General features: G+C 40.8%; 2 protein-coding genes across 10 annotated transcripts; one reads left to right on the forward strand and one right to left on the reverse strand.

Moving 5' to 3' along the window:
• Positions 1–1,465: 1,465 nt before the first annotated feature.
• LOC127781650 (protein MULTIPOLAR SPINDLE 1) lies at positions 1,466–15,227 on the forward strand. 9 transcript variants are annotated; one of them, XM_052308654.1, is made up of 17 exons: positions 1,466–1,711; positions 1,789–1,846; positions 1,916–2,065; positions 2,294–2,353; positions 2,464–2,546; positions 2,629–2,686; positions 3,144–3,257; positions 3,614–3,803; positions 4,222–4,292; positions 4,677–4,887; positions 4,993–5,090; positions 6,242–6,336; positions 6,418–6,601; positions 8,351–8,409; positions 13,385–13,560; positions 13,660–13,801; positions 14,856–15,227. In XM_052308654.1, exons 1-10 carry the CDS (start codon positions 1,514–1,516, stop codon positions 4,859–4,861), a joined length of 1,167 nt encoding a protein of 388 aa, XP_052164614.1. In that variant the 5' UTR covers positions 1,466–1,513; the 3' UTR covers positions 4,862–4,887; positions 4,993–5,090; positions 6,242–6,336; positions 6,418–6,601; positions 8,351–8,409; positions 13,385–13,560; positions 13,660–13,801; positions 14,856–15,227. The 9 variants fall into 9 exon arrangements, with proteins under 9 accessions (XP_052164614.1, XP_052164616.1, XP_052164619.1 ...); XM_052308656.1 differs by lacking the exon at positions 14,856–15,227 and adding an exon at positions 13,022–13,139 and having other exon boundaries at positions 13,660–14,824; XM_052308659.1 differs by lacking the exon at positions 14,856–15,227 and having other exon boundaries at positions 3,614–3,661; positions 3,755–3,803; positions 13,660–14,824.
• On the reverse strand, positions 8,406–9,559 carry LOC127781652 (zinc finger protein 6-like). Its single transcript, XM_052308660.1, has one exon. It carries the CDS (start codon positions 9,473–9,475, stop codon positions 8,993–8,995), a length of 483 nt encoding a protein of 160 aa, XP_052164620.1. The 5' UTR covers positions 9,476–9,559; the 3' UTR covers positions 8,406–8,992.
• Positions 15,228–15,384: the final 157 nt, after the last annotated feature.

Consider the following 15,384-nt stretch of genomic DNA (forward strand, 5'->3'; position numbering starts at 1 on the left):
ACAAAGACCTCAACGATACGGTATGTTACATTCTACCGTATCATCTGCGTGTTTATACAATGCATTCACTTTGTACATTCATATATACAATCAGCGATTGTGTTTTGAAAACACAGATTAAAGGTATTGACAAGTTCATCGCATATGCAACCGAGGACAAAAGCGTTACCACAAGATGGAAAAATACAAATGTGACCGATTGGCCTTTGTGCCCAATGCAAGTTCCACAACAAAGGGACGGTTGGTCCTGTGGTTTACATATGTTGAGGTTCATGGAACACTGGACTGGAAAAGAGCTATCGCCTCAATTCCATGGAATGGTATGTTTCCTTAATCAAAACATAAATATACAACCTACTTCATTGCTCTAAATATTTCTAATTCATCTTTCAGGACACATGCACTACATTTAGAGCGAAGCTGGCATCCACCCTAATCAACTCTTCCATGAATGAGGTCATCAACATACAAGAAGACATCAGACGCATACAAACTGAGCAAATGCAACAAAAGAAGGACGAGTGACTAGACTCTTTTGCAAATTTCGTTCCATGCAGTTAGAAAATTGTTTTGTATCTTTCTGAACTTCTTGTCGCTCATACATTTGTTACCAAGGCAGTGGGCAAAAAAAATTCAAAAAAATTTCAATGTAATGTCACATTTCCACCCAACATTTCTATCTTTCTGAACTTCATGTGCCTCAAACATTTCTTCCCAAAGCAGCTAGCACAACAATACATGCAATTTTATGCCACAAAACTATAGTTCCCAACGCATTTCCACCCAGCATAAATGTAGCGACGAATTTACCGCTGCGGCGCCGTTGCAGTCTGTTCCGACCACCATATCGCCCCTTGACCACGACGGCAAACCTCTCTCGTGGCTAGCGACAACGAGCGGACCAGGGCTGTACCGACGAGAAGCGAACCGGCGTCAATCAGCTCTGGACTTCACAGTAAGAACTCCGCAGGAGCGCCGCCCTTCACTCCTCTTGCCTTCGCCCTGGAGTCCGCGGAAGCGCCGCCCTTCACTCCTCTTGCCTCCGCCCTGGAGTCCGCGGAAGCGCCGCCCTGGAGTCCGCGGAGATCGGATGGGGAATCAGATCGGGAAGCGCCGCTGGCACCATTCACTTCCGGCGACGGATGGGGAATCATATCGGGAAGTGCCGCTGGGGAATCAGATCGAGAAAGAATTTGCATCCCTAGGGTTCCTCCAGCTTCAAAGCGAAAGATGCTCTAATGATATGCGAAGTTACGCATATGCCCTTCCACCCTTAAACCCACTCGCGATACAGCTCAAATTCATCCACGGTACCTCGCGGTACCCCTGTTTTCAGTCCGTTCGATCCGCTCCAATGGACAACCCAGATTTCGTACCGCGAGGTACCGTACCTACCTGCTGGACTGTAGAAAACCTCTTTTATAAAAGGCCAAAAGGGTCAATATGCCAAAGGTTCGGTACGGTTTGGAAAAGGAACAGCAACACAGCATTCCGCCGCGCCGCCGAAATCGCCATGGCTCCTCCCGCCTCCCGCCCGCCGACGCCGACGCCGACGCCGACGGCGAATGCGGCGGCCTCCTCGTCGCGGATAGAGTCGCCGTCGCTCAGGGCGGCCCTCGCCATGGCTCTCATCCACTACAACCGCCTCCCCTCTCGAGCAGCAGCAGCCGCTGCCCCCTCTCCCCAGGCTCTCCTCAACTGGAAGCGCAAGGTAGGTCGCATTCCCCATTCCACAACCCCGCCGTCGAACCCTAACTCTCATTCTCTCCTCTGATCCCGTGCGTGCAGGCCAAGGACCGGAAGCGCGAGATCCTCCGCCTCCGCGAGGAGCTCAAGCTCCTCCAAGGTACGTATCCGCCGCGCCGCGTTCGTTTACTCGATTTCCAGCCCCCAATTCGTGTATGGGTGTGATCAGACGGGGCGCGCGGGGAGGAGATGGAGCCGCCGGTCGCGTCGTGCCGATGCCACTTCTTCGACGGGTGCGGGGACCTTCCACCGCCGACGGACGGCGATGCTGGGGAGCACTGGGTCGACGACGTGCTGCGGAGGAGATTCGTCAGATTGGGTACGGTTTTTGGCTTCGATACACTGTTTTTTTTTTTTTGAATTTTTATTGCTTCTAGTAGAATTTTTTTTTTTGAAACCTAAGGCGGAACTTTGTTCCACTTTTATATTTAGAAGAAGAGAATTGACCCAGTTTATAAGGAAAACCGGGCCTGAAAACCACACAATTGCACGGTTAATTATAGGAGCTTCTAGTAGAATTTTACATGTATAAGCTCTATTGCAACAGTGCGGTGGAAGGATAAGCGCAGGAGACTGGACAGATCACTGCCCACGAGTAGTTTGATGGGTGGGTATCGCTGCAAACATATGTTCTTCTCACTCACTACTCGGATTTCAGATTACTGTAGAATAGTTTTTAACTGCTCAAATCTTAGTTTCAATTGTTCGATTGTGCAGAATATAACACTGAGGATGAGGTACAACAGCTTAGCTTGTCGATTGATTTCCTGGTGGAGTTATCAGATGGCTTGTTTGCCAAAGTAAAATTCTGTTGTCTTATTATATGTAAGAATGTAAGATATCCCATTTTTTGTGTTTCTAAAATTAGATTTGTTTGTGCAGAGAGAAGCTGGCTCCTCATTTGCTACATTTTCTCACCAGGCAGTAGACTTCATTCTGGGTAAGTGAGAGTTGCACAGTTATGCCACGACTGAACATTTAATAAATTATATCTGTTAATTGTGCCCCACATATGCTTCAAGCGGTATGAGTTCTCGTCACTGATAATAACGTTCAACATATTTGATTTTTCTGTGGTTATTTACATGGCAAGTTGATACTGGAACCTGAATGCATCGTCTTGTAGTTAGCAAAGGAATTATGAATTTACTTCCAGCCTTACCTTTCAGTTTTCACATATTTTGTTGATTGTTTAATGGTAGCCGTATAAGATGGCTCTAGAAACTATTTTCAGTTTTCTATTGCACTTGCCACACATTTTATTTTGTGGGGTTAAGAGCACACTTGCCACACAAATCGTCAATATGTTGCATATGAAGTTATCTATTTTTGTTTTCTGTTTATTCCATGTTAGATTGATGCAGCCATGTGTGATTGGTAATTACTTTCTCTTTCAGCTTCACTGAAGAACATTCTCTCGTCAGAAAGGGAAAAGGAGATAATCGAGGAGATAATCAATGGTTTGGTTGCACGTTTGATGAAAAGGATGTGCACCACTCCTGAAAATGCTGGTACTTCAAGTTCAGATGATCTTTAATTGATCCATTTCAGACCATTCCTAGAGCATTTTGGATATATGTTTTTCTTTCAGAAATTACATCCATAGTGATGAATCATGAAATGGTGCCATTAGTTGCACATTAGCAGTGTTTTAGCTAGTAGCACCATTACTATTCCTTAACAATGGACTTGACTTTCTTTTCGCTTGGTTTGTTTTTTGGGAACATTTATCTATGTTATGACATCTTATAGTTTTGCTTATTTTTATCACTTGAGTGTTAACTGAATTTATTTTCAGAATGTGCTCTGCTATTGTCACCAATTCTATATTTATTTGTGCTCCTTTCATTTTGTTCGTATATTGCAGGATCAGTTGACTGTTCAGATGCCCAATTCTCCCTGCAGCACTTATTCCGTAAGTTAGGAAATGAGGAGTTTGTTGGTCAGAGGATAATCCTTGCAATTTCTCAAAAGATCTCAAATGTATCAGAAAAATTACTTCTGGCAGATCCATTTGATGATGGTTTCCCTGAAATGCATAGCAATATGTTTATTATGTAAGTTGATTTTCAACTCCTTCAGATAGATTATAACAGAGGAATTTCTGCACAATTTGTCATAAGATAATGTCCGACTCTGAGCAATATGGTCTGCATACAGTTTTTTTCTCCTCTTTTCTGATAATTTACTGTACTGTCAGTTGAGATGCAGTCATGTTTTCAGAACATATTTGTCATAATTTTTTGCCCAACACAATCTATACTCTGAGATTGCCAGTTGGGCAGTTACAACAACTTGAAGATATTAGACATGACATATCTCATCAGAAGAAGAATTTATGATCTCCAGTTCCATCATACTTGGGGCATGCTTTGTGTTGTTGCATAATTAGCAAATATTTAATTTGATTTTCTTTACTCCCTGTTTCCTATAAGGATTATTTCTTTTGTGCCTTACTTTGTTTTTATGTTGCAGGATACAATTAATCGAGTTCCTAATATCTGACAGCTTCAACAATTGGCTATGCCGTGATCATTTTGACAGAAGTTAGTCCTCTGTTGCCCTGATGGCGCTGTTTTATATTTGTTAATTGTTATTCAATGTGAATTGTGCTGCATCCAACATGATAACATTAAAACAATAAATTATATCCACATATATGTTTTTTCTTCATTCAATTCTTCTGGTTGCAGTTAAATATCTTTGGTTTCTACATTGTTCTTTGGAATTGCACTTTATCATCTCATACTAATTATTTGAGTCGAGTCACAGCTTATAAATTGTATAATTCTATCCCTGAATCTGAATAGCTAAATATTGAAAGATACATGCTGATAATGGTGCAAACATAACTCATCATTGCATCTACTATCTCTTTTTGGCATTTCATCACATGAGCTTGATCAAATCTAAATACAACATTTATTCAGAACTTTTTGAAGAATGGGTCAGATCTATTCTCAAGGCACGAAAGGACTTGGAAGTCCTAGATGGGAGAAACGGACTGTATGTGGTATACATTGAGCGAGTGATTGGAAGATTGGCAAGGGAGGTAGCTCCTGCTGCTCATCAGGGGAAGCTGGACCTAGAAGTCCTCTCCAAACTCCTTTACTGAGAACATGCTGCCTCTGACTCGCCAATGTATTCACCCACATGTCATTTGGATGGCAATTCTCATGAATTATTAGAGGCTTGTACTCTACAAACTTGGAAACTAACATATCACATTTTGTATATCAATTTCAGATTTTCAGGATGACTAGCTAAGGGAATATGATGTAGCAAGAAGGTGTTTTGTTCTCCTTTGAATGGCTGGGAAACCAACTACCGAAGCATGCTCAAAAGTATGTTTCATTAACCCCATGTGTTAATGAGTAGTTATCACAAACCAGTCTGCTATAATTTGAAATTGTATTTCTTCACCAAGACCCTTACATGCCTACATTATGGTCTATAAGACAGACCTTAGAATCTATTAGGGGATCCAATATTGTGATAGGCATTGTTTGGTATGTTTAGCTAATTGTTTTACTCTTTACTCCAATTTACTTATGTCATATTTATATATGCATGTTTTATGTCTGCTCTAAAAAAGGAAGGGAGTTTTTCTTAAATACTTAAGAGGCAATAATGCATCAGCCCCTTTTGTCATGTGTGTGTGCCATGCAAAGGGCAGTTTTGTCTATTATGCTTTCATGTACTGTCGTTTTCTTCATTTCTAGATGGTGATGTTTAAATTACGGTGTGAACTCTCAATAACAAGAAAATAACTAAGCGTGTTCTGGGGTGGTGACTTTACTCAACAAGTCAGTTGCTTTACAAATTTGATCTCGTAAGTGCCCCCTTGTGGCTATATGATGACGTTCTGGAATTAGGATTGCAAATAAACTGCCTAAAACTTTGTGTAGCTGAGATAATATAGTACACAGCCTCTCTGTTTGTATTCTATACGTGATATTCTCAAATGTTTACACAATGTAAGTTTATGAAACAATTTTTAATTGAGAAACGTTAAGAAATCAAGTATTCTCTGCTATTTCAGAGACATATGTTAGGTCCTTATTCTGAAGGGTTATCTAGATTAGAAATTGTTAACAGGGTGTTGGCTTTAATTATATCTCAGCAACATGGTGCAGACAACATGCACCATGGAAGATTAGGGATGAGTTTAAAGTCTTAATAGCCAAAGAATATTAGTGTTCTTTCACTCTCGTTTTGGCAAAGAATGAGCTTGCACTCTTCACCCTAAGAAAAGAGATAGCCCTTCCTAGCTCTAGTTACCAAATCAGTGTTTGAGTAGTTACATCACCTTTTAGTCAGCAGCTAGCTTAGCTCCGTTCTCAACTGGTATAACAACAACTCTCATGAGCCATGAGGGGAGATAGTAGTTAACCAATCCCAGGATCTTCCGAGTTTTTATCTTGGTTAAGCTCAACTGATCTCTTCATCCCATTGACATGACCTGTATGCTTGATCAATGCAAGGTCCTTTTCAGGTAGGCCAATACCATCCAGCATCTGGCATCTGCTCCAATCAACAAGTGACGTGCACCGCCGTTTCAGAGCCTAAATCCGGCCTTCTTCCTCAACGGTGAAATATCTGAAATCTGAATCCCAGATCTGATGTATTATATCCTTCTTACCATTTTAACATGAACGATTAAAACGACAGGTGCACGTTACTGGAAAGGTTAACTCGTTGTCATGTCAGGCTAATAGAGGATGGGTGAAAGCATAACCAGTTTCAAGAATCAATATCAGCTTTCATTTCAAGTACTCCCTGGAGTTACAGAGGTGGTTTCTATGAGCCCTAAAGTAAGACCATCTTCGGAATTTATGGACTTCCGTGGCAATCGGTGAGTTCTGATAAAACGTCAATTGAAATCGTACCATGTATAGTAGTAAAGTTACATAAGGCTGCTTGACTCAATTTATGTTGCAACTAAAAACTACTTTGTTCCAAACATTCCATTGCTTAGGAAGAATACTAAAACAGCGTTAATGCAATTATCAATTCATGCATGTTAGACATAAAGCTTTATTTACTTGAGCTCCAGTTCATAAACTTACACTCAGAGGCAGCTGATGTAATTTCAATTCAAGTTAACCATGCCTTAGCTGGTACTTGAACCCCAAGAAATATAAACTAATGGTATATGCACCAAAATATGTACTCAAGACATGAAAATCTTTCCTTTCTTGTTTGGGTGGGAGGGGTCACCAGTACTGGACTACTGGTTATAACTATCAATTATACGTGATAATAACGCGTACATGTCATGATAAGCTGATATGATGGTGACAAGCCCCATTTGTCCATTTGCCTCATAGGACGGCAGCACCATGTGGTCCATGAGATATCTGAGGCCCCATGAAGCCATAGAGCTTGCAACAAGCACAGATAGCCCTTGCATTCTTGTGATCGGAGGATGTTTGCCTCTGTTTGTGTCACCTACAAAGAAGAAGGAGAAAAAGGAGGCTCTGGAGTGAACTCCACTTGCCTACAAAAGACTTTTGCTTCTGAATTCTGGTATTAGTTGGGGAGTGGTGTTTAGCACTTGCACGTCAGGATGTGAACATGCATTGAGAGGGGGTAGATGCTGCTGCTGTGAGCATTGATGAAGCTTTGCTAATTGGCGACAAAGAACCAATTATCGACTGGACTTTTGTCCAAAGTGGTTTGCTTTAGTTAGTAGCGAATGCATGCATTGCCCTGCCATTGTGTTTCGTCAGCTACATGCTAGGAATATTCAACGAGACAGAGGGGGATGGTTAGCCAGCTTTGAAATGAGGACTAGAGGAATAGGCTCTCAAATCAGGTCTCCTGATCTGGTTTGGTGTGCTTCGCGTCCAAATGCAAGAAGCTCTTTGGCTTATACAATATTATTATATATCTATTGTCGAATTGGTAGCATGCTTAATTCCATGCTGTGTGATTATTGGCACAAAAGTATCTGACAGACAGATGGAATCCACCAAGTGAAAAAAAATCACAATAATTAGTAATTAGCTAACTGCACCAAAGAAACTATAGCTAGCTACTGAATGTCTGCATGCCCTGACGCACGGGCGGATGGACCCATGAACTGAAAGCTACAAGATTAACTAAACAAGATCGTGTAGACCTCGACAGGTAAGTGATTGGTAATCACATGGAGTGTCCTAATAAGTTGCAGATGCCCAAAGGACAAGGACAGGAGAATGTAGAGTACTCCAATAGTTTTTTGGAATCAATGGTGTGCCTTGGAAAAGTATATAGGACAAACAGTGAGATATAGTCTGATAGATCACTCGAGTTCATGACATGAATCCTTGAGCATGCAGAACTACAGAAGTATGAACAACTTGTTTTTGCATGTTCAAATATAATGCCATGCATAACAGTAGTGTCTGACATGTTTGCTTTCTGTCATCTTGTTTTCCTATTATATACGTTCGATATGAGCCCTGTTACTGTCGTGTGGCTAGAATTAATTCTGTTAGATGCATGATTCGCGCGTGGCTAGAAATGACATTTGTGTATACATCATCGTTTCTTTATCATAATTTCTTGCCATCGTGCCATGGCAAATTAACTGCTTGTTACCAAACCATGCATTACACAGCTCGACAGCGAGATGCTTTGCCTCACTGTTAGCTTGATCGGGATCGATTCACCTCACAGGTACGTTGATTAATTTTGCTTAAAATAAGCATATGCTGGGTTATCAGTGTGAACTTTTTTTCTCTGTTTTTTTCTGGGATTTGAAAGCACGACGTATGAAATTACTAAATTAGACTATATAGTGCATGATAGTTGAATGATATCAAATGCTGTTTAGGTTAGAATTGTTTTCTTCTCTTATCACCAAGCGCATAATTTGAAAATGCAATCCGAATTTTTTACAGTTAGCGTTAATAATTAATTGTACGTACATAGGAGTACCCATTAAGGTGTGATTGAGGTGCGTCTCTATACACACACTACTAAAATCATATACAGTATATCACACAAACAAAATTAATTAAACCAGCTGTGAGAGCGAGCACACATTTCACAAATCGATTGAATTGGAAGTTGAAACACAAGATATGCATTGCATACACACAAATTGCCTGTCGATTTGGCTAGCTTTTTTGTGTCAAACGGACACAAGTAACATTAAAGCACTAGCAAGCTGGTGATAGTGTGGACTAGTGGTAGTAGTGGCAGTAACCATGCACACGCATGACAAGCGTGTGGACGCGACACCGGCTAGCAGTATAGCTTACAACTTGAGAGAAAGGTCGATGTCCTCGGCGTCGCCGCCGGCTGCCGCGGCGTGCACGCGGTACCCGTAGCGGCGCCCGCCGTCGGCGATCCAGCTGACGACGGCCGCGGCGGCGCCGCCGCCGCCCTGCGGCGGGTAGGGCCAGCCGAGCTCAGGATGCGGCGGCGGCGCCGCCGCCGCCGTCGTGACGCCGGCGGAGAGCTCGCGGCTGCGCTTGGCGAGGCTGCGCTCGAGCTTGTGCGCGTTCTGGTGGCCGCCCAGCGCCTGCGAGCTGTAGAACCTGCGCCGGCAGTAGGTGCACGAGAAGGCGCGGTCGTCGCCGGCGGCGGCGAGAGGCGGCGCCGGGTTCCTGGTGGCCGCGGTGTGCTGCCTGCCGGCCGCCGTGGAGTGGACCAGCCGCAGGTCGAGGTTGACGTCGCCGGCGGCGGCGGTGGTCGTCGTCGTCGTCGTCGACCTCGCGCCGATGATCTCCTTCTCCATCAATTAGTTTCTAGCTTGGTATGGATGTGCAAAATGTAATTGTCGGGGTGGGTAAGAAAGATAGTGTGGTGCGAGCTCGATCGAGGCGGCCGTATATAAAAGGAGGAAAGTCCAATTAAGCCTGGAGGACTAGCTAGGCGATCGACTAGCTAAGCTTAGCTTGTATGGGGATTATTGTCATGTCGGCCCTCTAGTGCTTACGGCCACACGGCGCTGTTGTTTTGGTTGGGCACTAGCAATTAATCATTAATGTCAATAATGGAAATATATTCCATGATTATTCATTTTTGAATAATAATCGATGTTACATTTGAGCTACATATTATATGTACACGGCTGCGGGAACTCACCTCCCACGTACGCAAAACAGAGTGATGTATTTTCTTATGATTAATTAGGTATGTACTAATTTTTTTAAAAAAATGAATTAATATGATTTTTTTTAAGCAACCTTCGTATAGAATTTTTTTTGCAAAAATATACCGTTTAATAATTTTTTGTAAAAAAAGTACCGTTTAACAGTTTGAAAAGCGTGCGCGTGAAGAACGAAGGAGGTGAGTTGGGAACTGAGATCACTTAATTCGACACTCGAAAACAGTAACAGTATTACCAATCTTTCTGCCAATGATAATTTTTTTTAATAATAGATTAAGAGACTTAGCCTCTACACCAACAAAATGTACACAGCTAATCCATGGGGACTTTAATCAACAGATATCTCCCAACTGGTACTACTAGCTAGCTAGCTAGACACAAAACCAGGATATTATCCAAGATGATACCCAACGTTTCCCTAGCTAGTCCAAGACAAGTTGGTAAGATATCGTAAGCAAATTTTGAAGTTCTTATAAAAATTGTTACGTGTAAATAACTATGTCCATCTTGACTCTGCAATTAAAGGCATGCTCTCCAAGACTAAGCATGCATTACATGGTATCACATGGATAATGGGTAATAATTAAGGAGATTTTTTTTCCTTTTGCTACCGATTAGAGCACACTACATCCTCACTTTTGCCATAGCAAAAAACCTCCTCTTAATCTATGCGCGCCATTATTCTATACAAGTAATGTTTTATTTTTGCTGTTGCCGCACTTTGACCGATGTCTAATATAATGTCTTTCACCAGTCCATAACACCTTGTATGTTGCTTGTACGGAACAATAATGGAAGAGTACGTCATTACTCTGATTGTGATAAAAGCGGCAATATGTAGCTAACCCATTGTAGAGACAAAATTGTCTGAATTAAGCTAACAAATGGACTACATATTGGCAATCAATCGATGGAAGCTCTTTGCCATCATACTAGCTAGCTACTACTCCTTCACACACACACACAAATCTAGAATTGAATTTGGCATAATCTAGCTCCTAAGCTCTTGTACATCCAGATTCGTTGTATTAGATTGTGTCAAATCTAATTCTAGATCGGTTTTTCGTGGGACGGAGGGAGTGGGTGTTATATTCACTCAGTAACTAATTAAACGTGACATTTGCATATCTCCGTGAGTATCTGGCTAGTACATTGTAAGTACCTACGTGTCGTAATTTGCTCTGCGTTGATGGCATGCATGACGTATGCACTCCAGTCGTCTCTTGCACGGGACGTGCCAGATTATTACTTTTCACATTTTACTAATGTACGGTATATTTATATTTATAATATGCTCAGATATCCATATATCTGTACTACTATATAATCTTTGAGGTTCTTTAATTACATACGTACCTATGTACGGAACGAGTACGGCATATCTGCTTGTATATATGTGTACAGCAAGATCTATTCCATTTGACCTTTATATACGGTATATATACATGTATGGTACATTTAGTTATGTATGTAGTACTCCTATGTGCGGTCACGTCCACTGTTCTATATATGGTTGATACATGTAATAAGTCGTTTGCTTATATACATTTGCAGTAAGGCCCATGCTGATCAGCTTGCATGCATGATCGACCCATTGTTTGCATGCATTGCCCTTGATTAGCTAGGACAATAAAGTAGCTCTAGGTAGCTAGCTAGCTTCATCCATGCTTACTTACAACTACCTCCATCACATTATAAGTGCAACCATGAGTTTTCATGCCTAACTTTGTTCGTTTGTCTTATTTAAAATTTTTTTTATAATTAGTATTTTTATTGTTATGAGATGATAAAACATGAGTAGCACTTTACACGTGGCTTATGTTTTAAATTTTTTTATTTTTTTTAAATAAGGCGGACGATTAAAGTTGTGCACGGAAAATCATGGCTGCACTTAAAATGGGACTGAGGAAGTATTAATTAGAAAAAATGTTCTATACTCCAGTTTTGAGCATGTGAAACGATGGTCATGGAGAGCAGTACTCCCTCCATCCTACAATAAATTTATATTTATAAGATATTAAGATAACTTTAGTAAGAAGGAAAAATGACTTAGGTGTTGAGAAACAATGTTGATAAATGGTACTTCTCAATTTACAAAGTGAGCGAGGATATATAGGGTGATAGAAACTAATTACCTCTGACCCGTCTCAAAATATAGCAATCTAATACTAGATTGGATACTGACATATTGTATATCCTAACACTACGAATTTGAAGAATGAAGAATGAATGATCTATCCAGATCCCTAGTATCGTAGGGTTCTAGCTACTAGCGCTACTAGCTAGTATCTAGCTGCAAGGGCTACGTCATGCAGATTCATGCATGCATGGCTGAAACTTGAAAGCCAAATGAAAACAAAACTAGCTAGAGACTAGGCAAAGATCCCCTCTAAGATGCTGATCTTACTACACGGCTATTATCCAGATGTATTATTATGCTCGACCGGATGGAAGCTGTGGGTGTGCATGCCTCTGACAGTGACATAGGTTCAGTCTTCAGATCAGCAAGTACATTAACATGACTTGGACTGCAGCATGCAACTATGCATTTTTAACAAATCAGGCTCTAGGCTCCTCTATAGCTTGGCCCATTCCTGACTGCCCGGGCCTTTGCCTGAAACCCAAGTACCCAACAAGTATAATAATTTCTGGATCCCATCGATTATATTTTGGGATAAATTTAAATAATAAAATCTCTTATATTATATGACGGAAGGAATATGTTTACTCGGAGTACATTGCATTTAGATGCTGTATTGCTAATAACTAGTAGATTTTTTGCATGCCATATACATCTACAAGTATATGCATGATAATGAGTTGATTTTGCGGTAAGATGGCTAGCCGGCCCTACTGCATACTCCCTCCGTCCCAAAAAAAGACAAACCCTGGGTTTCCGTGTTCAACGTTTGACTGTCCGTCTTATATGAAATTTTTTTATAATTAGTATTTTCATTGTTGTTAGATGATAAAACATGATTAATACTTTATGCGTGATTTATATTTTTAATTTTTTCATATTTTTTTTAAATAAGACGGATGGTCAAACATTGGACACGGAAAGGTTTGTCTTTTTTTGAGACGGAGGGAGTATGTCTCTCGGTGTTTAGGGCTGTTTTTCTTCTGAAAATGGATTTAAGCCATACATGGACATCTTGTTTATCCATGCAGTCCAAACAGCTATACATGAAGAATTCTGAAAATAATAGAAGGAAACATAAGATCAAATTCGATCTGCGTATCAAGATCGCTGCACAGCTTGAACTTGCAGGCACAGTATGCACAAACAGTAAGCTTGCTGCCTGTGTGAGTAGTGAGTACAAACAGTAGCAAAAGGATGCAAATAGTCCGGTTTCCAGTTCTTTCCAGTTCGTGGGCTGCATTTTCACCGCAGAAATGACATGCAAATCTATAGTATATTTAAAGCCAGTACTGAGTAGTAGTACTATGTCAATATCAAATGTTGCTAATAATGCTACCACTATAAATCAGAATCAAACTCCAGCTGCACTGACACTGTGTATGCCATGCCAGGATTGTACCGGGCATGGAGGAGTGGTTCATACTGGACAGCATTGTGCAGATAGATTTGAGGAGTAGTAGGAGTATGCAAGAGGAATCTTGAGACCTACTCCTACATGCAGCTCAGCTCTCTGGATGTACTCCTACACAGTGAGAAGCAAGCTGATCAATGTGTGGACAAACAGTGTGTAAGTGCATGCAAAATTCAATGGATGCTGCTGTGGTAGTAGCTAAGATGAGATGGTGGTGATCTTAGCAATGCAATCTGACAGAGATTTGGTCGGCAGGGAGGCATGCTGCATGGGTCCGGATGAGATCTGCATCGATCGACAACTTCGAGGCCGATAGATAGCAAAAACTATCTCAAGATATTAGCCTTCTAAACTCTTCGCGATCGATTCTCATCATCAGTCTCCACCAAACTAGCTGGTACTCTCCTCCATCTTGTTTTTCAATTGAAAAGCCTGCATCCTCTACATGAATATTATTGCCAGCTACATGTTGATGACTTGTTTTTTCTTCTCTCTCGACCGGATATATATACAATCTAAGAACTCGTGTATGTTTTGACTGTGTATATCATTTATAAATATAGAGACCGGATTAATGAAAATCCATTGTCTAAAAAAAATATGTAAAGTGACTGAACAAAAGTCAGGCAGTCAGCAAATGAAAAATTAACTAATACACTAAATGTGTCCTCTGGCTAATTGTTTTTCGTTCGATTTTTCTGTATGAAATATGGGTCTCAAGTGAAGAAATGAATTTGTATTTGGCCCACGCGTCGAATTTCTAGCATGCATGGTAAGCTCACCAAATGATGTAGCACGTTTGAGAAATGTCTAGAGGTTTTCTGGCTAGCTTCATAAGGTGGTGGGTTAGCCGGCCTGGGTTCAAATCTTCACTCCTACTTATTTGATATTAGGTCATTTTCTAATATTTACGTTTTTTTATGTAGCCCGTTTGATTTAGGTTATTGGATGGATTGTAGCTACCAATGGTTTATCTACTTGATTATAGAGATAGATTAAATATTTTTCTTTAAAAAATCAAACTTATAAAGGAATTTAAAACAAGTGATTTAAACAATGCAATAGAAGGATTTTTTTTAGGAAAAATATTTCTTGGGTTTCTTCCCTTGCCCGGATTGTGGGCAAGAGGGTCATTTTGGTTTGAAACTATAGTATACACACGCCTCAACCCTATAAATGTGGTAAAACTTGGCTCCAATCCAAATTGCTACTAAGAACTACCGAAAACTACTACCGTTGGTCTTCTGGGTTGGACACGGATATTAAGTAGATGAAATTAAAAATATTATGATTGGTTGTAAAGGGTTAAGAATAAAAGATAGGTGAAAGGGTTTATATTTTAGGATAATTTTTAAATGCTATATTTTGAAACAGGGATAGTACCAAATACTCAATTAGCAATTTAGCATCAGATCAAAGTGGCCCAAAATCACCTACTAGATGATGCACAGGGGGCGAAGGCAGTGGACTGGGGGAGGCAGGGTATGTGTGGGCCGCCAACCCCCTGCCTCCTATGGGCCGTCACAGTTGGGGCTGAACGGGACGATCAGAATGGAATTGTGACTGACAGGAGGGCCAGACCAGAACATAATTGTGATTTTTTTTATAGATGGGCAATAAATAATAATTCTTCCGTTTCACAATGTAAGTTATTCTAGCATTTCCCACATTAATATTAATGTTAATGAATATAGAATATGAATGTGAATGTGAAATTCATTAACATCAAAACGGAGGGAGTATTGTCCAGTTAGACACACTATGCAACCCATGCAGGATGTTTCTACCATTTCTATACCTGCCTGGTATCTCATGTCTCAGAAGTAAGATAGTACAAGGGTTACAAAATTTGTAAGCACTGGAAGCAAGCAAATCATCACTGAAAATAACCAGTCTCCAGAACAGACACAGATCACATAAGCGACCACCACAAGGTCACACTCTCTTTATTATTAACAAGTTGTTATTGTTACCATCACC

The sequence above is a fragment of the Oryza glaberrima genome, chromosome 8, assembly GCF_000147395.1.
Source record: "Oryza glaberrima chromosome 8, OglaRS2, whole genome shotgun sequence".
NCBI classification, from domain to species: Eukaryota; Viridiplantae; Streptophyta; class Magnoliopsida; order Poales; family Poaceae; genus Oryza; species Oryza glaberrima.

Bases quoted from the DNA above. Each gene is read 5' to 3' on its own strand.
- LOC127781650 (XM_052308654.1), top strand. From the start codon at position 1,514: ATGGCTCCTCCCGCCTCCCGCCCGCCGACGCCGACGCCGACGCCGACG. The intron at 2,547-2,628 runs GTAAAATTCTGT...TTGTTTGTGCAG, and splicing joins CAGATGGCTTGTTTGCCAAA to AGAGAAGCTGGCTCCTCATT. The intron at 3,258-3,613 runs GTACTTCAAGTT...CGTATATTGCAG, and splicing joins CACCACTCCTGAAAATGCTG to GATCAGTTGACTGTTCAGAT.
- LOC127781652 (XM_052308660.1), bottom strand. From the start codon at position 9,475: ATGGAGAAGGAGATCATCGGCGCGAGGTCGACGACGACGACGACGACC.